The 26,003-nt window shown below is 48.1% G+C and overlaps 1 protein-coding gene across 7 annotated transcripts in view; it reads right to left on the reverse strand.

Annotated features, from left to right (window-relative positions):
- Positions 1-1,999: 1,999 nt before the first annotated feature.
- Positions 2,000-26,003, reverse strand: part of EIF2B1 (eukaryotic translation initiation factor 2B subunit alpha) — a 129,470-nt gene continuing 105,466 nt past the window's right edge. For all 7 annotated transcript variants that reach the window (XM_078768293.1, XM_078768291.1, XM_078768295.1 and 4 more), the window contains 2 exons: positions 17,081-17,206; positions 2,000-2,448 (listed from right to left, as the gene is read on the reverse strand). In XM_078768293.1, the coding sequence (XP_078624419.1) occupies positions 2,293-2,448; positions 17,081-17,206 (282 nt within the window). In that variant the 3' untranslated portion in view covers positions 2,000-2,292. The remainder of the gene's footprint in view (positions 2,449-17,080; positions 17,207-26,003) is intronic.

A 26,003-nucleotide genomic window follows, 5' to 3' on the forward strand; every position in this document is an offset into this window, starting at 1 on the left:
GTTGGACTTCAACCTTGCCTCATCATTAAGGTGTAATTGGGGGAAAAAGCAAGGCTCTGTGGCTCCCCTTTCCAAAAAATGACTTACCTGTGCCACCGTTATTACCACCACCTCCCCTTCCTGCAGAGCTAGTGTGGGCAAACGATGGCATCAAGTATTTGGGCGTCTTCCTCGGCCCTCCTCAGTATGCCCAGAACAATTGGGACAGGATCATTGACCAGGTAGATGGGCATTTGAGCCAATGGAAAAGAGCTCTACCCCACCTTTCCTATAAGGGTCGCGTGCTAGTTGTCAACAACCTCGTCACTACCCTTTTGTGGCACCGGTTCATCTGCCTGCAACCACCGGAGGTTTTGCTCCAAGCTATCCAGAGGAAACTGGTGCATTTTTTTTGGGGAGGCTACCACTGGCTTCGAACCAGCGCCATATGTTGTCCCTCGGCCGAGGGTGGTCATGGCCTAGTCGACGTGAAATGCCGCCTGTTGGCCTTCCGGCTCCACTCCATCCAACGCTTGCTTTATGCAGAACACCTACCAGGAAAGCCCTTGGCCTGCTCTATTCTTCGACGAGCTGGGAGGCTCGGTTACGGTCAGGAACCGTTTTTGACAAACCTACAACACAATGATGCATCTCCACTTCCAGTCTTTCATCAGAGCCTCTTGAACGCCTGGCAGAGCGTTTCGATAAGTCGTCAAACAGACTCATATGGTATTAGCATGTTTGCACACGAGCCTTAATTTTTTTAATCCACTTGTCCCCGATATCCCGAGGTAAGACAGTTTGGTAAGAGATATAGAAATCGTGAAAGATTCCATCGTATCATTTCGATATTGATGTGACAAACATTATGTCGATCACGTGATAACAAATAGCTTTTACCTGCAATGCAGCAACACCTGCTGGTGGGTATAGAAGACTTCTACATTTGTTAGGGTCGGCGAGTTATCGCAGGTAGTCAAATTCAAACTTGCCCCTGACCCATGTGGATTATAGATAAAATATATAATGCATATTTATAATACAATTTTAAAATATTAGTTAAATTGTACTTCAATGTGAATCTTGTTCTTAAAGCATGCAAGGAAATGTGCAAAGAACCTCGACCAAGCAGCCAACCATCTGTGAAATGACCCAGTGACCTCCAAGGATGTGAACGCAGAGTTGGAATGTATCCCTCCATTAGTGGGACTCAGGGAGGGACCTTATCAGTTTTTGTGTCTTCCGTAATGATAATCATATGGAGTTTGCCGCCAGAAAGGCTGGCTTTAAGTGACTCCAGAATTCCGACCATTGTAGATCAGAAGAAATGCGTTTTGTATATAACAGGACCCTCCGAGGCTGCGAAGAGATAATTCTCCCCATGGAACGACGCGTCGTATTCTGTCTGTAAAGTATAAATGTATTTTGTGTAAAGTCCTTTCCGCAATATCGGAATAAGCCTGGATCTGAACTGAGTGAGTCTCGCTGAGTCTGATCGAGTCTCGATAAGAAAGGTGTCCGAAGAGCAGCCACAACAACCTCAATCCATTGTTGAGACAGCAGAAGCAGCTAAGGTACATATCGAGGCTCATGGAGGAGCTAAGGGCCGTATTTAGGTCCATGGAGCAACTAAGGGCCGTATTTAGGTTCATGGAGGAGCTGCAGACCGTATTTAAGTTCATGGAGGAGCTAAGGACCGTATTTAGGTTCATGGGGGAGCTAAGAGCCGGTGACACGGTGCTTCACTCTCCAAGGCCCAGTGATATGATCAATCATAATATTCAAAGTTACTTGAATTATCTGCTGCAATTTAAAATACTACACAGGTGTGTCGAGTTGCAACAACAATGACACACAACTCCATGAATTATAACGACAAAGTTACAACTAAGTGACCACAGGACTAATGGAGACAACTGTCAAATACACAAATCTCAATTAAATACTCATCTGCTGTAAATCTGGGCTGAGTTTGGAAAATGTGTCTGTGATCATAATCCATGTGACATGTATAACAATGTTAAAGCTGTGTTCAACAAAGTTTAATGAAACAATGCAAAGTAACACAAAACTTTTTCGTGTCAGTTGTGAAAGTCATCCACAGAGGGACGCAAGAGTGAAAACACTTCGACTGGACAAATGGTTCCCTTTGAAATGGGGGAAACAGTGTAGAGTGGTTTGATAGACATCAAACCTGTGGTTCCACAACGTGGAAAATGTAGCACTTCCTGCAGAGTAAAGTATTATTAATCATTATTACAATGTGCAGAACAAAAGCTCGATCCCACAGGTCGACCGCACGACCCCAACATGTCACACATAAAGTTGGATGAGTTCATCGCTGACGGCAGATGGCGTGAGTACGCCCAGGTCTGTAAACAGGAGTGTGATATACGCAGGTGGTGTATAATCGATCATCGGGTGGTCCGTGGAGTGATCTCCTCCGTTTTCCAGAACGTCTGCTTTGTACTGGAACAAAATCACAAACCATTGCACTCGGTCAATGTACGTCACAAGTCAAACAACGGAGAAAACGCTGGAAACGACGAGACATGCAGGAAAACAAAACTCCAAACTATTGGGGGCCCATTAGGATGTAAACATCTTTGTAATACCATCAACAAGATTCTTATCAACATATAAACTTTTCAACCTCATGCCAAAAATTGCTAAATCTCAATAAGAGTTATTAGTCCCTGTTGGACTTAGTCTGAAATGGGGGCTTATGGATTGGGCCTCGTTCATCCGTCTGTCCGCAATCATATCTCGGAGATGTATGGGTTAATTTTGTTCATACTTGGCAGAAAGAGAATACATGAGGGTGTACATAAGCACATAATTTTGTTTCGCGATGTGATCAAAGATGACTGACTAGCGGCCATTTTAGTTGTAAAAAATATGATGTTGAACACGTTCTCAATCTTTTCTCGGAAATGCATTTACTGATCTTGCAAAAACTTTGCACACAGATAAAGAATGATGGCTTACATATGCACGTCATTCTCTTATGAGATCAGATACAAGATGGCCGACTGGCAGCCATTTTGTTACTTAAACATGTCCCCAACCATTTCTCGACATGCATGGTCCCATTTTGTTCAAACTTGGCACAAGCACAGCACATAACGTAATACACATGCACCTCACTTTATTTTGCGACCCAATCAAAAATGGCCGATTGGTAGACTGGTGGCCATTTTAGTTGTAAAAACACCCGATGTTGAACACGTTGTCAACCATTCCTCCGACATGCATTTAATAATGTTTTTCAAACTTGACACACTGACAATGAATGATGGCTTACATATGCGCGTCATTTTCTTTCCAAGATTAGATCCAAGATGGCCGACTGGCGACCATTTTGTTACTGAAACGTGTGGGATTTTGATGTATTTCCAATGTATTTAATTTCAATATATTGTTACGGACACGGCTTAAGATGTTGCTTGACCGAGCGGAATGGCCGCCGTGTTCGCACAGTTTACCCGATTACCCCTAACTCACCCGATTCCACTCGAACGTTGGCCAAATCGCGCTACGCTAAATCAATGATGGAAAGGACACAACGACTGGGATAAATGAAACGACGCAAGGGGTACAGTTCTCAAGACCTCCGGAGGAGGATATAATTAGTGGTGGAGAAAAGGGGTAGATTACAAGGTAATGAGGTAAAGACACAGAAGAGGTAGGCACTTAGACACAATCTTATCTATCCCAGACAGACCACAGACAAACGGAACAAGACTGACTTACACAGGGATTGATGGCAGGGAAGGACAGGCAGTCGATAGCACAAGGTGCACCTTGGCTCAGGGGCAGAATCAAGCACGGTCCAGTCCAGAGATGCGGGGAGGCGTCACAGCGCTCGGAGGTGGCGTCCTTCTCTCTCCAAGCTCAGCGCACATCTGACGTCACCTCCCTCTTCCTGCGCATGCTCAGCGGGGAGTCACACGCCCTCGGCTCGTTGGCTCCGCCCCAGATGGGACCGGTCCGCCGCTTCTATTGGGTGCGGGGGTTACCGGGCTCCGCCCTTGACGAGGAGCTGACAGCGAGCCCCTACTTGGTAACCCCGTCGAGCACATGCTCGATGGCGGCTCGTTGGAAAGGCCTGGTGCACTCCCAACACCCCCCACCAACCAAGCCGGAGTGAGGACGCGCACTCCCCGCTCCGCCGCCGTTGTTGTTGTTGTTGCTGAACCGTGAGGAAGAGCTGCGGGGAGGTATTGGGAGGTCCTAAACTTCCTAACGGTGCCATACAATCACATTCTGGTGCAACGAAGAGTCAGAATCAATGGAAACGAGTCCTTAACTGACATAGACTAAGAATAACTAGCAAGATGTCCTACAGTTGTCTACGTGAGATGCGGTGGACCTGGATGCGACATTTAATGGGGGAAATAGGGGGAGGTCGGGTCTACAGAGTGTTGTTTACAGAAAATGGGACGAGGGAATGGGGGGATTGGGGATAGTTGGGAAGTATTGAGGAAATAGGGGAATATTTACAAGCGGATATGGATGGATGTAAATCCCATATCCGCAACATTGCACCCTTCTCTACCTCGGGGCGGCCCGACCCGATAAATTTTTACCTACTTTAGTGTGGCACTCAGATGTAGTTCCCTCTACTACTATTAACTCAACCCTGAGTGCGACAGTTTTACAGATGTTCACAAATGAGTAAATATGTCCCCCTGCGACGTTGCACCCTTCTCCTAACAGAAACACACCCACAGGATAACCGAATCGCGGAAAGCATTCTCAAACTAAACATACAGCCGGTAGGGAGCATTATTTACACAAGACTGACTGATATTTACACTACGATCCAGGACCTGTTCTTTGAGGAACACATGCAGATGTTATGCATAGAGAGAGCACGCATGCCAGCATCGATACACCAACCCACGAGTGCCCTGTGGCCCTACGGCCTTTAATAATGTGCAGAGCACCCCGTCCAAGCACCAAAAGCACCACCCCATACACACAGTCAGCACCATCCGGTGCACCAAAAAAGTGTTCATAGTCACCGGTGGTGTCGCAGCCGGCCGATGTTCTGCCGCTGGTCTTGCCTTCATGGAGTGCACTTGGCCTTCTGGCTTCTTTAGAAATAAAGAAAGGCGCCAACCGCGTCCATTTCTAAATTGTGGCCGTCAGGGGGGCCAACTATAAGTGGTTCACCTGTATGGCATAGGTGCCACGTTGACCCAGAGGTCCATCAACGGGTGGTGCTTGCCCGCAAAAGAACTGCGGTCCATTGTGGGCGGCCAGCAAAATTGCGGTCCATATGGTGTATCGATCCAGGCAGCAAGCAGCGGAAGTGCAGGCCCACAACTGCGGAGCCAGCACCTCTCTCTCCTCTCTCTCTGCCCCAAAGCCAGATCCTCGGAGGTGGGAGACAAAAAGAAGACAAGTGAGTAAGGTGGTAAGGGCGCAAAAGTGCACGCAATATAAGGTAATGCACACTGGGGGCACATGGGAACCAGGTGAGACAGGTACGTTCCTACCGTACGCCCCCCCCCCCCCCACCAGGTAACCTACATTGCCCCTCCCTTACCCCTTACTGTATCCACAAAACACAACACTACCCATAAACATCTACTTTACACATCAACAAACGTCCCTACTGTCTTCCCCGTTCCTCCCATAAACCAAATTCGTCTTCTCTCCCTCCTAACCAATCAAATTTGCCATTTCCAACTCTCATCAAAATTTGCCATCTCCAACTCAACATCAAAATTTGCCATCACCAATTCATCATCAGTCCCTCCTAAGGAGGGAGAGATGGAATCACCCCAATGTCTCATCCACGTCGTGATGCGTCTCACAAATCCACACAGCAATTCTCATTTCCTGCAACACAACACAAAGAAAACACAGGTGTGGAGTCATCATCATCACCTCAGGTAAGTGGCTGCGTATGGTGCGACAGGTTCATCAATCCTAACTATTTCCTAAATGACTTTAACAACTTTACATTACCCGGGGTCTTTCCCTGCCAATCCATTGGCCAACTTACACTATGGGTTCTAAAAACCAATTCCCATTGACCAAACTGTGGTGCTTCTCAATTTGGGGTCTCACTCCCCCGATTCATCTCCCGGTGCCCTTGCACAATTTCTGGGCTGTGACGTGTAGCTCTCCCAGCAGGTCTACCCACCTGCACACCTCCACCACTGTAGTTGCCACCCGAGCTTACCTGCTCCTTACCTAACCTATCTAATTTGGGAAGGCCCCTCCTGGCTCTGTCACCCCACTCGGTGCCCTCTGGCACTGGGCTACCCGGGTCCGTCCTCCGGATCCTCGGGCCCCATCCACAACTACCGGCTCCCAGAGCCCACCTGCGGCCTCACCTGGCCGACATCCTCACAGTGGTGGAGTGCCCAAACCAACTACACACACTAACAGGCTACACGCCCAGCCATTTCCACAACACTAATGCACCCATCCAAATACCATTCTTCCACCCGCACCACAGATGCCAATATCCAACCACAATTTACCTATCCCCTCTACCTAACACTTACACTACCCGCCCCGGGTACTCGTGGAAGGGGTCCACCCTTCCCCCATCCACACCTTCGCACCATGCACACCACTCCGTACCACTTACTCCAACTCTCTCCACACCACTCATTCCAATACTCCATGTATTCCACACACCTGTGCTCTCATACTTGGTGCCGCCTGCACCCTTCTCTCCCCCAAGCGCATTCGCGCTGATCCACAACACTCACTGCTCCACACACCTGTCCAGTTCTCACACAGCATCATCTCATCTAACTACTCCCCTCTGAAACTTGCGCTTCCCAGTCGTCCCTTTAAACTATTGCGCTCCCTCGTCATTATCATCCACTCTAATCTACCTGCGTCCCCTCTACAGGTATCCTTGTCACTAACTAACCTTAACGTTACCTAATGTCATCTTCGCTAGATCCCTACACACAATATCCTAACCCACCCGGGCTAGTTTTCACTGCCATACACCCCATAAGCTAGTGCTCCTTTGCCCCCGCATCATGGGAAGGGTGGCAGGGATGCCACCCTTACCCACCGGGCCCATCGCTCATCAATCCCCCAGTCCTCTGGCACTAATAAGCCCCCCTTATTCAGAGGTACTGGGTCCCGCCTCGGCATCTAAAGCCGAGGCAATCCACGGGGGCGCCTGCTCGCCGGTGTAAGGCCTTATCCGGTCGGCGTGGAAGATCCGAGGGAGGGCTCGTGGCCCCATTTTGATTTTTACTACCACGTCACAGACTTGCGACAGGACGACCCCCGGGCCTTGCCAGGGAGAGGTGAGTTTCGGGCACCTACCCTTCCTCCTCTGGGGATTGAAGAACCAAATCTTCATCCCCGGAGTGTACTGACTCCCCTGGCTCCGGTGGTCGTACCTGCGCTTCATCTTTTCCCCCGCCAGATGGAGTTGGCGGCGGGCGAAGGCATGGACTAGCTCCATGCCTTCCTCTAGGTGACGTGCGTACCCCTCCCTCGGCGGGTTAACCACTGTGTCTGGCACGGGACCGCATAGCAAGTCGGCGGGAGCCCGTAACTCCCGCCCATACATAAGCAACGCTGGACTGCATGCGGTGGCCCCGTGCTGGCTGGTTCGGTAGGCCATGAGCAAATAAGGGAGATGTTCGTCCCAGTCATCCTGACGGGTGGCGGTGAACAGTGCCAGTTGTTGGATTAAAGTTCGGTTGAATCTTTCCACCATCCCGTCAGATTGAGGTCTTAAAGGCGTTGTTCTTATTTTCCGAATTGACAGGAGACTGCACACATCTTTTAGCAATTTGCTCTCAAAATTTCGTCCCTGGTCGGTGTGCAACTCCTGTGGAATCCCATGCCGGCACACAAATCCTTCCACGAAGGCCTGCGCTACCACCCCTGCTTCTTGGTTGGGGAGGGCGTAGGCCTCCGGCCACTTGGTGAAGTAGTCCATCACAACGAGGATGTACTTATTACCTAGGCGGGTGCGGGGTAGTGGGCCTAGGATATCCATGGCCACCCGCTCTAGGGGGGCCCCCACCTGGTGTAATTGAAGGGGGGCCCTCATCCTCCGTGCTGGTCCCTTTTTGGCAGTACAGGCGTCGCATCTCCGACACCAGTCCTGTATGTCGCGCCCCATATTCACCCAATAAAACCTCCGGCGTACCTGCGATGTCGTCTTTGTCCTGCCCAAATGGCCGCCAGGGCGGGTACCATGCACCTGTTGCAATATATCGGTCTTAAATTTATTTGGGACTACCACCAGCCAGGAAGTTTTATCAGAGGGAACCTCCACCCACTTGCGATACAAGATGTTATCCTTCAATTCCAGGGTTTTCCACTGAGCCCAATATGCCTTGGTCTGTGCCCCGAGGGGGGTGACCTCTTCCCCATTAGGTCTTTGCCCCAATCTCACCCATTCGTGCACCGGCCCCAGTACGGGGTCCTCCCGCTGGGCCGCGCTCCAAGCCAAAGTTCCGAATTCCTCATCTGCGGTTAGTGGCAAAATTGGCCCTCTCTCCCGGGTTGCCCGGACGATGAGAATCGGGGCGGAATCGCCCAATTGCTCCCTCTCCTCGTGTCTCGCACAAAATTTACAGTTTTCCCCCAGACAAGGACGCCGAGAGAGTGCGTCCGCATTACCATGGGCCTTCCCGGCCCTATGGGCCACATCAAAATCGTACTGCTGCAACTTTTCCAACCACCTTGCAATTTGGCCCTCCGGTTCCTTGAACCGAAGGAGCCATTGCAAGGAGGAATGGTCAGTTGTAACCAAAAATTTCCGCCCGTACAGGTACGGGTGGAAATGGTTCATGGCAGCCAGCATAGCCAATAACTCTTTGCGAGTGACACAATAATTTCGCTCGGGCCTACTTAAGGCCCGACTATGGTAACCAATCACTCTCTCCACGCCCTCCTGTGTCTGAGACAAAACTGCGCCCAATCCTTCCTGGCTCGCATCCGTGTCCAGGGTAAATGCCCCGTTGCTAGTGGGGTAAGCTAGAAGGGGTGCAGATGTTAGACACCCCTTCAATTTTTGGAAGGCCTCGTGGCACTCCCGTGTCCAATTAAATCGCGTCCCCTTCTCCGTAAGCCGGTGGAGGGGACGGGCCAACTCCGCAAATTTCGCCACAAAGCGCCGGTAGTAGGAGCAGAGTCCCAAAAATCCCCGCACCTCTTTGATGGTACGTGGTGCGGGCCACTCCTCTACCGCTTTAATTTTGTCTGGGTCCGTTTTTACCCCCTCGCGGCCGATCACGTGACCTAGATAGGCCACCTCTCTTGCAAACAAAGTGCACTTACTCGGGTTCAGCTTCAACCCTGCCTGTCTGAGGCACCCGAACACCTGGTCCAAATTAGCTACTGCCTGGGGGAACGTTTTGGCATGTACTAGGACGTCATCCAGGTACACCAGGCATGATTGCCATGGCATGCCGCCTAGTACATGTTCCATCAATCTTTCAAAGGTGGCGGGGGCGTTACACAAACCAAACGGCATCACAGTAAACTGATACAGTCCCTTACCTGTGGAAATTGCCGTTTTCTCCTTCCCTGCCCTATCCATCTCCACCTGCCAATACCCACTCTGGAGGTCCAAAGTTGAGAACCAATTTGAGCCCGCAACGGCATCGAGGGTGTCATCAATCCTTGGCAGGGGATATGAGTCCTTGAGTGTCACGTTGTTTAGCTGGCGATAGTCCACGCAGAACAGCGTGGTCCCATCCTTCTTTTTGACCAGCACAACAGGTGACATCCAAGGACTTCCCGAGGGCTCCATCACGCCTGCGTCGAGCATTTTTTCAACCTGCTCGTCAGCTTCCGCCCTCTTGCTCCAAGGGAGCCGTCGGGCGGCCTGACGAATAGGCCGGGCCTCACCGGTGTGGATCTGATGTTTCACCAGGCCCGTACGTCCAATATCCTCGGTGGACAGGGAGAAGAGGTCCAAATGGGACCCAACCAGTTTGTGTAAGGCCTCCCTCTGGGTACCTCCCAACTCTACGCTACTACGATTTACCATCTCGCAAATGGGATCGGGCCAATTCCTACTTCTTATTGAAGGCTCCCCCCGGGGCCGGCTCGGCTGGACGTTCTCGCCCCTCACTGTCGCGACTTCCTCAACTGGGGTGCAGCCAGCTACCCTCGTGCCCCTTACTATAGTGCGTGGTTCTGTACTTATATTTATAACTCGGACGGCCACTACCGGTCCGTCCGTTTTTACAAGGGTGCGGCCCACGATTAAACCCGGTATGGACTGCGCTGCCACCGGTTCGACCAGGCCGCAGGACTCCTGCCATATTGGGCGAGCTGCCCACCGGGCCGGCACTATCGCCTCGGCCCTTGGGGGAATGGTCACGGCCTCGGAAGCCTCCAGCTCCGCTCTCTCGGCCGTGCTCACTCCCCCTAACGGCAGCTCTTCTACTCCCACCTGCAGGATCCCCCGACACAAGTCGATTTTACAACCGCTGGCAGTCAACAAATCCAACCCTATTAAACATGGGTCGCACACCTCCACCACCCAAACATCTATCTCCCTCCTTGCCGACCCTAACTTGAGGGTCACAGAACCACGCCTTATGATCGGGGCCGTTACCCCGGTAGCAAGTTGCAAACTATAATTTTGCAGGCGCTGGATCTTATCCCAGCCACCTGCGCTCGAATCAAGGACCACAGGGCTGATGATCGTGGCGCTAGCTCCTGTGTCCACTACGGCGTCTACCCCCACGCCGGCAATTTTGCATCTGATTGTCAGGCTACCGGTTCCAATTTGGCCACAATAAATGACCTGTCGCGTCAATGAGGGCTCTCCTCCATCCTCTTCTGCCGAACACCGCCCTACGTGCCCGACACCTTCTAGTTTCCCGGGGTCTGGCGGGGGGGTGTCTGGGGTCGGCTAACCCGCTCCCCCCTGGGCGGAGTTGAGGACCTCAACCGCCGGGGATCATCCCGGCGCGTGGCTCGACAGTGCCGCGCCAGGTGACCCAGACGGTTGCAAGTATAGCACCTCACCTGATAAGGTGCTTGTCTCCGGAATTCCAAATTTCGCCCCCTGAAGGTCCGAATTGGATTACCCGCTCGTGGTCCACCGCGGGCCACCTCCGGGGCCGCCTGCCATGGTCCAGGTCCCGCCAGGCGCTGGTCCACCAGCCTCCGGACCATGCCCACCAGGTCAGGACTCACGTCGGGGGCGGGCCCCCTAAGGGGTCCGCCCTCCATCGGGGGTCCCACCTGGTGGACCGCCATTGCGTGACGTTCGCTCCCCCGGGCCAGGAGCCTCGCTGCTTCCCAACGGGCCGCAGCGTCAGCCGCCTGGCTCAGAGTCTGCGGGCGCCACATGGCGAGCTGTTGCCGGAGCTCAATATCCGGGAGGGCCTGGATAAAATGGTCCAGCACCAGGCTTTCCCGGGAATCCGCTGCCATGCTAGCATGTGCGATCCCCACTGCGCGGCGAATGTCGTGGGCAAGTTCCCCGATGGCTTCCTGGGGCTTGCGTTTTCGCAGTGCGAGCTGAGCTTTAACAAGCTCGCTCTGCTGTTCTATGCCGAATCGATTAATTAGGGCGTCGCGGAGGGCTGGCAGGGTGAGAGCACCCGGTGGTAATGCCGTCAGCACCTCCGCCGCCGCGCCGTGCAATGCGGCCACCAGGTGTACTCCACCTTCGTCCTCACCCCAACCGTTGCCCTTACACACACAGTCAAACTGCGCTAGGTATGCGCGTAGATCACTCTTGCCGTCATACGGCGCGAGTGGGACCTTGTGGGACCACCTCGTATGCGAGTCGTTGCCCGCCTGCCGGACCCCTTGCGTCGCCCCTTGCGGGGTCAGCGTGGGGCCGAACCGGCCGGGCCCCCACAGTACATTACCCCCAAGGGGCTCCCGTGCCTCCCCTGTCCCTCTAAAAACTACCCCTGTTGGTGTCGATGCATGGGTCACACTTCCGCAACCCGCTACCCATTCCATACCACCACAACCTTGCTCACTCACACCCCGCACCTCTCCCATCACCGGACCCTCTCGCTCGCACCCTCGTTCCATACCCTCCGGACCAGCCATACACCTCACTCTTGGCCTCTCACGAACATCCGGGTCTGTCTCGACCCCTAAGCTTATTAAATCACCTGGCGCATCATACGCACGACCATATTGGTCACCACTTACACCGGGTCCTCTTTCTCTTCGCTTCTCCTCCATCACCTGCGAATCCCTCATCCGGTTAATGAGCACATCATCACGATCCGAACACAGACTTTGGACCAATTCTTTTACTTCCTCCTTTATCTCTTTCTTATCCTCTCTCCGTCGCTTCTTAATTTCGCTCACCCCTTCTTCCACTTCTTCTAATTTCTGCTTCACCTCCTTCATCTCCTCGTGCGCCCCCTTAAGTTCTTCCTCTAACTCCACCTTATTTTTTTCTATGTGCTCCCGCACCTCCCGCTCTTTAACCTCCATCACCTCTACCACCTTGTTCATTTTCCTCGTCAGGTCCTCATGTACCGTCTGACACTCTTTTTTAATTACCCCTACGTCCTTTTTCATATCCTTCTGTGTCGATTTTAAACCCTCTATTACCGCTGTGTTCTTCTTTACCTGGTCCCCCAACTCCTTTTGTCCCACTGTCAGTTGTTCTACTCCCAGCGTCAACTCCTCTATACCACCTTGCAATTTTACAGTCCCCTTTCTCACCTCCTTCTCCATGCGCTCCTTACAGTGCCTCACCTCCTCGCGCACTCCTCCGACCTCCTCACTCACCCCTCTTCTGATCTCTTCTCCCATCACTTGCATCTCCTGCCCAGATGCCACCCTCATCTGCTCCATTTCCTCCCTGTGAGCATCCAATTTAGTTTCTACCCCCATTCTGACCCCCTCTATCTGCTGCCCCATTTTTTAAACTTCCCTTTCCGCTTGGTCCCTCATGTCCCTCAATTTGCCTTCCATACTGTTTTCTAACCCCTCTAACCCGTTTTTCACTCCCTCTATCTGATTCTCCTGGGCAGCCATTCTATTTTCCACCCCCGTTAACCCCTCCTGTATTTCCCCTAATCTATTGTCTAATCCCTCTATTCTACTCCCTAACCCTCCGATCTGGGCCCCCATCCTTTGTTCTAACCGTTGGCTATTGGCCCCCATGTCCTCCCTCAATTTCTCGCTATTGGACCCCATTTGGCCCTCCAATCGCTCACCCAATCGCTCACTATCAGCCCTCATCTCGTCCTTCTGCAGGTTGAGGGACGCCTGCATTTGTACCATAAATTGCTCCATGAGGGCCTGCATTTGGGCCATCCCTCCCACTTGTGCAGCGGGTGCGGCCGCCGTAGCCATGTGCGAGGCGCCATTTTGCGCGCCCGTAACCTCGTGCGCGAGGACGCCATTTTGCGAACCTGCCGCCCTCACTGCTTCGCTCTCCTCATGTCCCTCAATTTGGTCCTGGATCGACCCTGCCTCACTCTCCTCTATCGGAACCCAGCCGTCTTGATCTGCCATAGCGCGACTTTCAAAATTCGGGTTTTTATTTTAAAACAAAACAAATTTCACCGTTAATAATTTCGAGCGCGTGAAGCGCGCTTCGGGTCCAATCCCACTTCCCGACACCAATTGTTACGGACACGGCTTAAGATGTTGCTTGACCGAGCGGAATGGCCGCCGTGTTCGCACAGTTTACCCGATTACCCCCAACTCACCCGATTCCACTCGAACGTTGGCCAAATCGCGCTACGCTAAATCAATGATGGAAAGGACACAACGACTGGGATAAATGAAACGACGCAAGGGGTACAGTTCTCAAGACCTCCGGAGGAGGATATAATTAGTGGTGGAGAAAAGGGGTAGATTACAAGGTAATGAGGTAAAGACAGAAGAGGTAGGCACTTAGACACAATCTTATCTATCCCAGACAGACCACAGACAAACGGAACAAGACTGACGTACACAGGGATTGATGGCAGGGAAGGACAGGCAGTCGATAGCACAAGGTGCACCTTGGCTCAGGGGCAGAATCAAGCACGGTCCAGTCCAGAGATGCGGGGAGGTGTCACAGCGCTCGGAGGTGGCGTCCTTCTCTCTCCAAGCTCAGCGCGCATCGGACGTCACCTCCCTCTTCCTGCGCATGCTCAGCGGGGAGTCACACGCCCTCGGCTCGTTGGCTCCGCCCCAGATGGGACCGGTCCGCCGCTTCTATTGGGTGCGGGGGTTACCGGGCTCCGCCCTTGACGAGGAGCTGACAGCGAGCCCCTACTTGGTAACCCCGTCGAGCACATGCTCGATGGCGGCTCGTTGGAAAGGCCTGGTGCACTCCCAACACCCCCCACCAACCAAGCCGGAGTGAGGACGCGCACTCCCCGCTCCGCCGCCGTTGTTGTTGTTGTTGCTGAACCGTGAGGAAGAGCTGCGGGGAGGTATTGGGAGGTCCTAAACTTCCTAACGGTGCCATACAATCACATTCTGGTGCAACGAAGAGTCAGAATCAATGGAAACGAGTCCTTAACTGACATAGACTAAGAATAACTAGCAAGATGTCCTATAGTTGTCTACGTGAGATGCGGTGGACCTGGATGCGACATTTAATGGGGGAAATAGGGGGAGGTCGGGTCTACAGAGTGTTGTTTACAGAAAATGGGACTAGGGAATGGGGGGGATTGGGGATAGTTGGGAAGTATTGAGGAAATAGGGGAATATTTACAAGCGGATATGGATGGATGTAAATCCCATATCCGCAACAATATTTTCTATACTCAGAATGCATGCATATTACTGAAGAGGGAAAGGGGGGCCCGCTGGGCCCCTTTCTCTTGTGAAACTTTGAGTTCTTGTTCAAACTCGTACAACATATCTGTGATTCAACCTTGAGTTCAATGCTATTTCTTGAGTTCAAAGCTATTTCTTCAGTCGCGGCTATCTCTCGAACCACTGTTTTGTTTCCTCCCTTTGAGGCTGCTTTCTTTCCCTTTCAAGTGTTTTTCTCTCTCTGACTATAAATACAACTTGCTTGTTGAAATGCTTTCAAAAAAGGATTCTCAAGGCATATTTGGGACCCTTTTCACCATGTGCACGTAAAAGAGAAAAGGGCAATAAACAGTCTATTAAATTGTGATTGGGTTGTTCTTCAAAGGGTTATGACCATACCCCGTCAACTGTGCCCCCAACCACTTCTTGACATGCATGGACCGATTCTGTTCAAATTTGGCACAATGACAATACATGAGAGGATAGATACATATATGCAGATGGTTCTATTTTGTAATCCGACTAAATATGGCCGACTGACGGCCTTTGATATCATCCAGCAAAATTTCTAAACCACGGGGGGCTATGACATTTTATGTGTTTTTATGCCTCCGCCCCAGAAGATGGCCGGAGTCATTATGTTTTCCGTATGGGCTAAACCTCGTTTTTCTCAGCAACCACATGTCCAATTGAGACAAAACTTTCAGGGTAGGAGTGACACACGTGCAGAATGTTTTTATGACAATTGCGACATCATAGGTTATGTGGCATATAAGCCATATTGGATTAAATGCAAATAATTTCAAAAATATTTCTCAGAAACCGCTGAGTGGAAAATTTTTAAACTTGGCACATTGTCAAGTACTCCCAATGGGGAATAAAAGCATGCTAATGCTGACACATCATAGGTGAAGTGGTATACCAGCCAAAAATGTTTTAATCAAATTCCTTATCCTAAATATCTGAAATTGCATGCACATGATCTATGACCCATTTGTATTGAAATATTAAATTTATGACATCATAGGTCACATGGTTTGGCAGACATATTGGATTTAACCTAAAACCTTAAAAAAACATCTTCTCTCAAACCACCAAATCGATTGACTCAAAACTTTGTGTGTCATTGACTAGGCATGGCGATTAAAAAATGATCACGAAAACAACATTGGTCACATGGTGTGGCAGCCAAATTGGATTGAAGGAAAATATTAAATAATTATATCTCTGAAACCGATCACCCTATTGACGTGAAATTTTACAAATATCATCTAACAGCACTGTTGCATATAGTTTGAAAATGATGATGTCGTAGGTCATATGGTTTGGCAGCCGTCTTGGATAGAAAAACGAACCTTCTCTGATCAACACAACTTCACAAACGTGATCCCCTACCCATACCTATGCAGAGTGTACATTTTTAAAGGTCATATGTCATGTGGTATGGCAGTCATTTTAGCTTGAAAGCCAATATTTTTTTAAAATCCCTTCTCTGAAACCGTTTCCCTAATCGATGTGAAACCTGTCATGGCTGGTGAAAATGTGATAGTTGAAAACAGCTGAAGGGACTTAAATCAAACTTGTTTATTTTAGGACAGTGAATGAGGGGATCTACCCGTTGTGGGACGATGCAGAGGCATATTGGCAACACAGTTGCATTTCTCCAGCTATTTTTGTTCCTCAGGTCACTCGACCTTGATCCTTGTGGGTTTGATTACTAGACAGAATTAGTTAAAATATAAATTGGACGGATATGCAGAAAAGAAACATCCAAACCAGGCCTAATGTTGTCTCACTGACTCCAGTCCCTTAACCCTGCCTCACATGGGAAGCTGGTGTTTCCAACATACACCTAACCCCTGACATTTAATGTACATCTAACCCACCCTCCCCCCATTGCCTTTTTCTTTGCTCGATACTTCCATTCGATTACCGTGTCGCCTCCGCGGATTACTGTACAAGTTCCCCTCTACACATTATCGGTCTGTATTGTTCAATCACAGTTTGTTCAACTCCTCCATGTGCCACAACCACATTAAAAACCATTAAAACCCAGCATTAAAACCACAACTAAAGACTATCCATGGACGCAGCTGGGTTACCAAGGGTAGTGAGATTCGACGCTTTTAGACGTGATCTCGTGTTTGTGTATATAAATCTAGCCATTAACAACTTTGATAAAGTTTTACAAAAAGGTAAAAACGAACACCATATGAGTGTATAAAATGTATTCTTATACATGATTCATCAAATACACACTAAAGTCACTTATAAGTCGATACACTCGATTATGTGTTCTTTCTCTTCCATGTGTCAGTTCAAAGAATGACTCATCTGTGGCACTTGGTCATTTTACAGCAGAAAAATAAACACCATCCGATCACATAGCCCATATCCACACCTTGAAACGGTCTGGAACATCTCGCTGACTCAGGGGGTAAAGTCTCAAGAACTTGAAGCTTTCCGCCACTACATAGAAAGGCTTGTTCTGGGCCTTGGCACACACTGCCACCTGGTAAGTACCAATCTGCAACCAAAAAATACACACACACATAGTTGGCATTGATATCACTTCCTATGTTTTAAATTCTGTTATTTTAAATAACAATAAACATACAGAATTTGCTTCCTTCATGATGGTTGAGAAGCAGACAACCCCAGAATGCCCAAATCACCGAGACCCGAGGAGCTCTTTGTGAACATCATGACAAACACAAACGGGATATCAAAAACTTGTGGTGAAGCACGTGCGGTGGTTGCCACCATCGGCTAGAACAGTGGTTCTTAACCTTTTTAAAGGTGCCGAACCCTAACGAAACCCACTGAACACTCGTGGATCCCCTCAAATTTGACCCAAAAAATTAAGAAGAATTGTATCTTAATGCGTTTTCTGTTCTTCTTTTCGGGAGGCGATCTGGGAAATGCGTGGTTTTGTTTTGGCAAGGGCCACCCTCAAATCATTTTCGCATGCAGGCCTGCTCCTTTTCTTTGTTTTAATGTCCACCAGTTTCGAAAACGCATGCTCGCAGAGATACGTTGTAACGAACGGCGTGAGGATCTCAAGGGCAATTTTAGCGATGTGAGGATACCCTTCCATTTTACACACAAATTACATTGTTACAATTTACATTTTACACATTTTACACATTTTTAGTCCAGGTAATCTAGCCCATTTTTTCACTCAACTTGGAACAAATTGCAACAGAATTTTTTTTGCCACAATGCATTTCTACAAGGTCCCCAGAACAACATACTAAAAGTCCCAAGCAATCCCAACATGGGAAATATGTCTAAAGTTGCATCGATTGGGCAGTCAATCATGCAGGCAATTCGACCAAGATCCATACTTGCGCCACTTCAACGTGGTCTTGGGGTACAGATGCACCATCATTTTGCGTCACGGTTCCTGATAAACACTTCATGAACATGGATTCTCATGCTCCTATGCTGAGTTGAAAAAATTTGAACGAAGTGCGGCAGTTGTACAAGGCACAGATTATACCCTTTACTCAATAACAATGCATCCAGTATATTGCGGACAATGTTGACCATAACGTAGCAACACTAGATGGCACCGGGACATTTCATGGCATGGGCATCATAGCTACTGTTACACCACAAATAAAGACCTCAAGACCTGTCCCCAAAGTATCTGTTACAGCTTCGGACATTGCTGCAGTTGGCCGTATAAACATCGAGTACTTCCGTATCCCTGTAATGATGCCACCACTTACCTATCTGCCACTTGTACACATGGCAGCGGATGATCCGACATCTCAACTTGACATTCTATGGAAAACCTCCCTACTTCTTCGCTCTCCAAGACCAGCATGGTCTGGTATGATGCAAATGTTCCATCATGGCCAATATCCAGGAAAGTCTTCTGTGATATTCCTTCCAATGATTGATCTCAATCCGAGTGATCCAAATTGCATCTATTCCACACTAAAATTTGTGTCAGCTCAGGCCATGCGACATGGTGTTACTCCTGTCCTCACATTCGATCAACCCTTGTATTGGAAAGCATTATCAATTGTTAGATCTCAACCAGTTGACAGTCATCTCTGGCGAATGGTCCTCAAACTGGGAGGGTTTCACATGGAAATGAGTTTCCTGGATAGTGTCGGGCATCTGATGGCAGGTTCCGGGTTGGAAGAAGTTCTTGAGGTTGTGTACACTAGTAACACCCAGTGCCGGATCAACCATTAGGCAGACAAAGCATGTGCCTTCGGGCCAGCCAAAAATTCGGGCCACAAAAATGGACAAGCATTCTACCATGCATCAACAGCGTCTTGGTGCGTTGGCCCTTTTGTGCATTGAAAGTGATTTGCTCCGAGAACTGGACTTCAGTTCCGTAATTGAAGAGTTTGCAGTTGTAAACGCGCGCAAGGTTACAATCTAAGGTCTAGTAAACTGTAAAGCAAAGTGCCAAATCTGAGCGTGTTTTGTCATGCATATATCCATACACTGCAAATTGTATAGACTAAACTAGTTTGAAAGTAGTTTCTTTTCACATTAAATATTTGTCTTTTTTTATATTAAATATTTTGTTCATGAATCAGTTCATCTTTTGTCTGGGGTCCACTTCCATGAGCCCGAGATCTAATTTAAATTGTTCAGGCCATTCTCTAAAATTTCAAAATGTGCCTTAGGGCCAGCTGAGGCTTAATCCGGCACTGGTAACACCGTGAACCACATGTTGACTGGCAAGGCTGTGTCCAGAGCAGTCCGTTGTCACATGCTAGTAGATGCTGCACTGAACACCATCCTTCTGCCCAGCGCATACAATGTACCAGTGCCATCCAAAATGAAAGCAGAGGACCCTGATGAAGTGATGACAGGTGATGATGTCGAACAACATTCTGACACAACCGACTTGACCATAGCAGCAGAAGTATATGACAATGCAGTTTTCTCTACATCTGCAGAAAACGTGTGTTTGGCAGATGTCTGGACCAGAATTCAAAGCGAACTGAAGGAAAAGAAGGATATAATGACCACAATGCGGACCGCAGAACTCTGGGTACAATATATGGAAATGGTAGACATTCTACAGAGGTTTCTCAAGGCTGAATGCACAGGCAATTGGAAAATGCATCTCCAATCAGTACGTGAAATGTTACCATACTTTGCAGCATCTGGACACATTATATGCAAAGTCTGCATATATCTATCTTCAAATGATGTCAAATCTGCCAGAGACACACCCAGAAATTTGAGCAGGGATACCATGTTGTGAGACGCAGCGACAGATATTGGTCAGGATTGTCGACAGATCTCATAATTGAACAAGTGCTCATGAGAAGTGTGAAGACAAGTGAGGGGCTTACAAGAGGAAAGGGGATGACAGAAACCCAGCGCTTGGTGTGGGTCCTATCTATGCCAGCGTGTGCAAACATCAATGATGCCATGCAAAAGCTCAGTGGTGTGTCATATGAAACCAGTGACCAACACAATGACATATCATCAGCAAGACAAGCTGGAGATTTCAGCGACACCCTTGACCTTATCAGTTATCTTGAAAAGAGAAACCCATTTGTTAATAACAGAACACTGCTCAACATTGCAAATGGCATGACAGCTCAGGAAGGAGTCAATGTTGAAAGATCAAGAGAGGTTGGTGAACGGATTCTAGCGTCAATGATTGGGAAATCTGTCTGAGTTTGTCTTCCGAAAAGCTGATCAAGCAATGACACTCGGTACAAGATCAACTGTCAAAATCAAAGGCGAATCTGTGAAGGTGGAGCCACAGCTGATATTGCAGAGGCTGATAACTGTTGCTGAACGCTGTGAAGATGTTCCATCACTGTTCAAGTATGAACTCTGTTGTCACCCTCCTGCATCGTTTGAATCTTCCTCCCTTCCACTGCAGGCCAATAAGGCAACTCTTGCTGATTCTATCTGGAAAGTCATCCCAGAGAAACAACGAGAACCTACTGAAAATGTCCAGTACATCCTTGATGGTGGTGCTCTACTTCACAGACTACCCTGGCCAAGAGGTTCTACGTTTGATTATGTGTGTGATCTATACACCAACTATGTTGTACAGAAATATGCTGATGCTACTGTTGTCCTTGATGGCTACAATGATGACCCATCAACGAAAGATGCCACACACAAGAAGAACAGGAGTCTGTACTGGTGTGACAGTTCAATTCGCGGGTCAAATGGTGATTCAATCCAGAAAAGAGGATTTCTTGAACAATGCGAGGAACAAACAGCGCTTCATTTCTTATCTGAGTGACAAACTGGAGACAGCTGGGTGCAATACATTTCATGCGAAGCAAGATGCTGATTTGTTAATTGTTCAAACAGCTGTCGCCTCTGCACGAACAACAGACACTGTGCTGGTGGTAGATGACACGGACTTACTCATCCTTCTTATTCACCATGCTGAGATGGACGCACATGACTTGTTCCTGATACCAGAACCAAAGCAAACTTCAAGAAAACAGGACTTGGAACATGAAGCAATCAAAGAATTTGCTTGGCAGTGATGTATGTGACTGTATGCTGTTCGTACATGCTATTCTTGGTTGCGATACAACTTCTCGCCTGTTTGGTTTAGGAAAGGGTCTAGCACTGAAAAAAATCATGAACGATGCCTTCTTCTATCAACAAGCGAAAGCTTTCAGTCAAACACATCAAATGGAGGAGAAGGTTATCGCCAAGGCAGGAGAACATTGACTATACTAGTTTCGTTGTATGGAGGATCTGAGGAGGAAGGATTGGACACCTTATGATACAAGCGGTTTTGTGAGGTCACCAAGAATGTTTCACATGTGGAGCCACAGACCCTGCCATCCACCTCTGCAGCTGCAAGATACCACAGCCTCCGTGTGTACCACCAAATACAGCAGTGGAAAGGGATCGATCTAAATCCACTGGAGTGGCACATAGTAGATGGACATTGACTACCAATACTGACAGATCAGGCCGCAGCACCATCAGCACTCCTAGAGGTCACCTGCTGCAACTGTAAAAAGGACTGCAATACACGAAGATGTACTTGTAGAAATCATGGTCTCACATGCAATGCTGTGTGCAGGGAATGTCATGGTACAAGTTGTACCAATGCAGAACTGCCAGATTTCACAGAGGAGGACGACAAAACTGTTTAATCGTTTGAGTTGGACGTTCCAGCATTTTGTATACCTACAACAATCACTACAGCAATTTTCACTAGCTGAACATCTTTATATAAGCATAGTATGGTGATTTTGTAATGAAACTCGTGTATCGGTCACCAATAGACAGAGCACCATTCGTTATATGAGAGAAATATTGCAGATTGGCGGTCATATTGGATTATGCAAATTAGACATATTTCCCATGTTGGTATTGCTTGGGACTTTTAGTATGTTGTTCTGGGAACCTTGTAAAAATGCATTGTGGTGAAATAATTTCTGTTACAATTTGTTCCAAGTGAAACCTTATTTTGCCTGAACCATTTGGCGGCACCAAAACGTTGAGAGTGTTGTTGTGCCGAAGAGTTGTTGGTGAGTCTGGCTCTGCTGAAGTTCGATGAGGTCGTCGAGGTATTGGTCGTTGACATCTGCCGTTGCAACGTCAAAAGTAAACGGCTGCCTTGGACGGATATGCTAGGTATTGCTCTTGGTCGGGGAAGTAGCCGTCGAATGACTTTCCCAGCTCATCCAAGTGCATGGCAATCGCTTGCTTCAGCTCCCCCGGTACAGCAGTGCCTCCAACTTCAGACTCATCTTCGATCCCGCTCACGCACCCATCCATTAGCGAAAAGTTCGCGAAGTTGTCGTTCTCTGTTCGCCCCCTCCACAATGGTAACTTCTTTCGGAAAGCGCTCAGCTTTTCTTCAGATTCGATGACATTCACTCCACCGCCCTGCATCTGGCAATTGAGATGATTGAGTGCGTCGAAGATGTCAGCCAAGTCCACCAAGGCGAGGATGAACTCTGACTCTTGGAAGTGCATTGCATGGCAATGCTGGTGTTCTCGCAAAAACAGGGCTAATTCTACACGCAAGGCAAAAACACGGCTCACTACCTTCCCTCGTGATAAACATCGAACGTTAGAGTGGTAGAGAAGGACTTCAAATTCAGAGCCGATTTCATTGCACAGCTCTTTGAAGATGCGATGATTCAGAGAATGGCTTCGCAAGTAATTCACAGTTTCAACGACGATTTTCAGAAAATTGGCCAGTTTTGGAGGCAGGGTTGTTGATGCCAGCGCGTGTCTGTGCAGGACGCAGTGCGTGACGATGATGTGTGGTGCATCAACCTTCACCAGCGCTCCAAAACCAGAGTTGCATCCCAGCATGGCTGGAGCTCCATTCGAGCAAACTGCAGACACCATGTTCCACGAGAGGCCGTTGCTTCTGAATAAGTCGTCCACAAGCTTCTTCACGTCAGCTGCCTTCGTCGTTGTTGTGAGGCTTGCAGAACAGAAAGTCTTCCTTGGTCTCGTCTCCTTTGACAGAACACACAAATAAGATGAGCTGGCTCAAAGTCGAAACGTCAGTGGTCTCGTCGAGTTGAAGGCTGAATTTCGTCGGGCTCGCGACTAAATCTGCAACTACCTGGGCGAGGATGTCGTCGCTCATGTCGTCGATTCTGCATCTGATGGTGTCATTTGAGAGTGGAACGAGAGACAACTTGTTTTCAGCAGCTTTTCCCAGCATGATGTTGGCCATCTTCAACGAGGCCGGTTTGATGAGTGTCTCGCCAATGGTGTGTGGTTTGCCCTGCTTTGCGATCAGGTACGCAACTTCATACGACGCAGTGAGGATCGGTTTGTCAATTGGAACGAAGCCAAGAGTGGGCAAGGTCGCACTTGCGTTGAATCGGACTCTCTTCAATTTGAATTCATACAGCGTTGCGTCTTTGTACTGCCCCTCGCCGTGCAGTTTTTTGAAGTGTTCCCGTAGTTTTGCTGGTGCTAGGCTGGAGTTGCTCAACTTGACATTGCAAAGCATGCATTGAGGACGCTGACTTCCGTCCCGTTCCGTCAAACATGTGAATCCGTACAGCACGTAAACTCCGACCACTTCCTTTTTTTGCTCGACATACTGCAAAAAAAATAAAAAATAAAGTAACAAACTGATCTTAATCGAGTTGAGGCAAATAATTATATGACAAAAATTAAACAAAGAACATGCTTAAACATAATCAGTACCCCTCTGAAAACTGAGAAATTTTAACAAAGAAAACATAACTTATAGTTACGATGACGGGATTTATTATCTACTCAACTCAATGTCACCTCAAATCCCATTATAATATCACATAGAAAACTGCGAATAGTTAGTTTTTAATTGCGACCAAAGGAGTTATATCACCTCCACCTAATTTTCTGAGTAATTCAATCATATTTTATAATCACCATCCACTTTTGACTTTAATATAACTCTGAACTCAGCCTGCATATCCACAAACATTTCCAACTTACTTTTCAATTAATCAGTAACTCCAAAGTAAGGCGCGACCAATGACGCACGGCACACGGCAAGCTAATCGAGGCTATTCACTGGAATTTCCGAACACATGCAAAGTCTAAAATCCAGTAGGTAAGTAAGCAAGTAAGCACCATCACCAGAATAATTAGCAAGTTGCTCATTGATTCAACTTACTAGTCAGTGTGAAACAACTTATCTTAAACACAGACCAGAGCAACCATGAATGGGATGGGAATACAATTACAAATAACATTTCCATTCGTTCGTAACATACAACAACAACACAACATGCATTTTAAGGCCATTTTCCCTGCTAGAGTGGGGGTTAGCCTTGCGGTCCCCATGACAATCTTCTCCATCTTGCCCTATTTTCTGCATCTCTCCTTGTTAACCCCCTTGCCCGCATTTCTTCTTCCACCATCTTTAGCCAAGTCTTTCTCGGTCTTCCCCGTCCTCTACTTCCTTCAACATTCATTTGCATCACTCTTCTCAACCAGTCACTTTCATCCTTCCTCAACACATGACCAAACCATCTCAACCTGTTCCTCTTCACAGCATCAATCACAGGCTCTATTCCCATCATTTTTTGCAATTCATCATTTGTCTTCCTCTCTCTCAACGATACTCCGCACATCCATCGAACCATTCGCATTTCCACCCTTTCCAACCTTCGTTGCTGCTCTACGTTCATTACCCATGTCTCGCTCCTATAAATCATAACACTTCTCACACATGCAGCATACACCTTTCCCTTCAGCTTCAACGACACTCCCCTCCTCATCAGCAAGCCACTCAGTTCCCGAAACTCAGTTCGTTCGTAACATACATAGCAAAATAATAATAATATTAATAATAAGCATAAATTAGACATAGATTCAAAATTGATACAAACTAAAAACAAAAAAACAAACAAATTGCAATGTGTTTCGGAGGACCTCCGCCGAACCCCTGAGACTGGCTCACTGAACCCCTGGGGTTCGGTCGAACCCAGGTTAAGAACCACGGGGCTAGAAAATGCTCTTCAGTGTCAATTTTGGGGAATATTTTGTGCAAAAGTTTTTCGATGATTTGCATGTGGCATGCACTCTCATGCTTTTAACTCAAGGGGGATATTAAGGTGCAACCCAACGACCTGGAATCCTCGTGGATGAATCACCTTGGTGCACGGTCGACAACATTGTCAATTGATTTCTTCAGGGACAAAACTAAACATGGACAAAATATTTGAAAACTAATTTATCAATGACAGTGTGAAAAACGTTTGAAACACCAAGGCAAAAAATAACTGGAGCTTCCAGGGAAGCAGCACTCAACTGAAGTGACTGGACAACTTCACACACCAAGTTTGATCAAAATCCATAAATATTTGTGGACGTTAAAGTCTCAACGTTGTTTCGGAGCTGAAAACAATATGGCGGCCATTTTGTGACGGATCGGGTTGGAATGTAATAGCAACCTATCTTGTGTGGTAAGGGTTAAACATTCTAAGTTTGATCAAAATCTGTTAATATTTGTGGACGCTAGAGTGTTAACGTCGTTTTCATGATCAAAAACAAAATGGTAACCTAAGTCCGCCATTTTTAAACGGATCGGGCTGAAATGCAATACCAACCTGGTCCTTGGGGTAAGGATGCTGCATGTCAAGTTTGATCAGAATCGGTTGATATTTGTGGACGCTGGAGTGTTAAAGTCAAAAAGTTAACGGACGGCAGACGACAGACGACGACAGACGCCGGACGTCGGAGGTATCAGTATGTGATGAACTCAACTGGACGGTAGTTCAGTCGAGTTAAAAACTTAAACTCTCGGGAGACAAAAGGTGGCATGAAGCGGCCGATGATTGCAAAAAAAAAAAACCCTCAAAAAAGTAAATTAACAAGATTTAAAAAACAAC

Source organism: Myxine glutinosa, chromosome 14 (genome assembly GCF_964187855.1).
Source record: "Myxine glutinosa chromosome 14, kmMyxGlut1.1, whole genome shotgun sequence".
NCBI classification, from domain to species: domain Eukaryota; kingdom Metazoa; phylum Chordata; class Myxini; order Myxiniformes; family Myxinidae; genus Myxine; species Myxine glutinosa.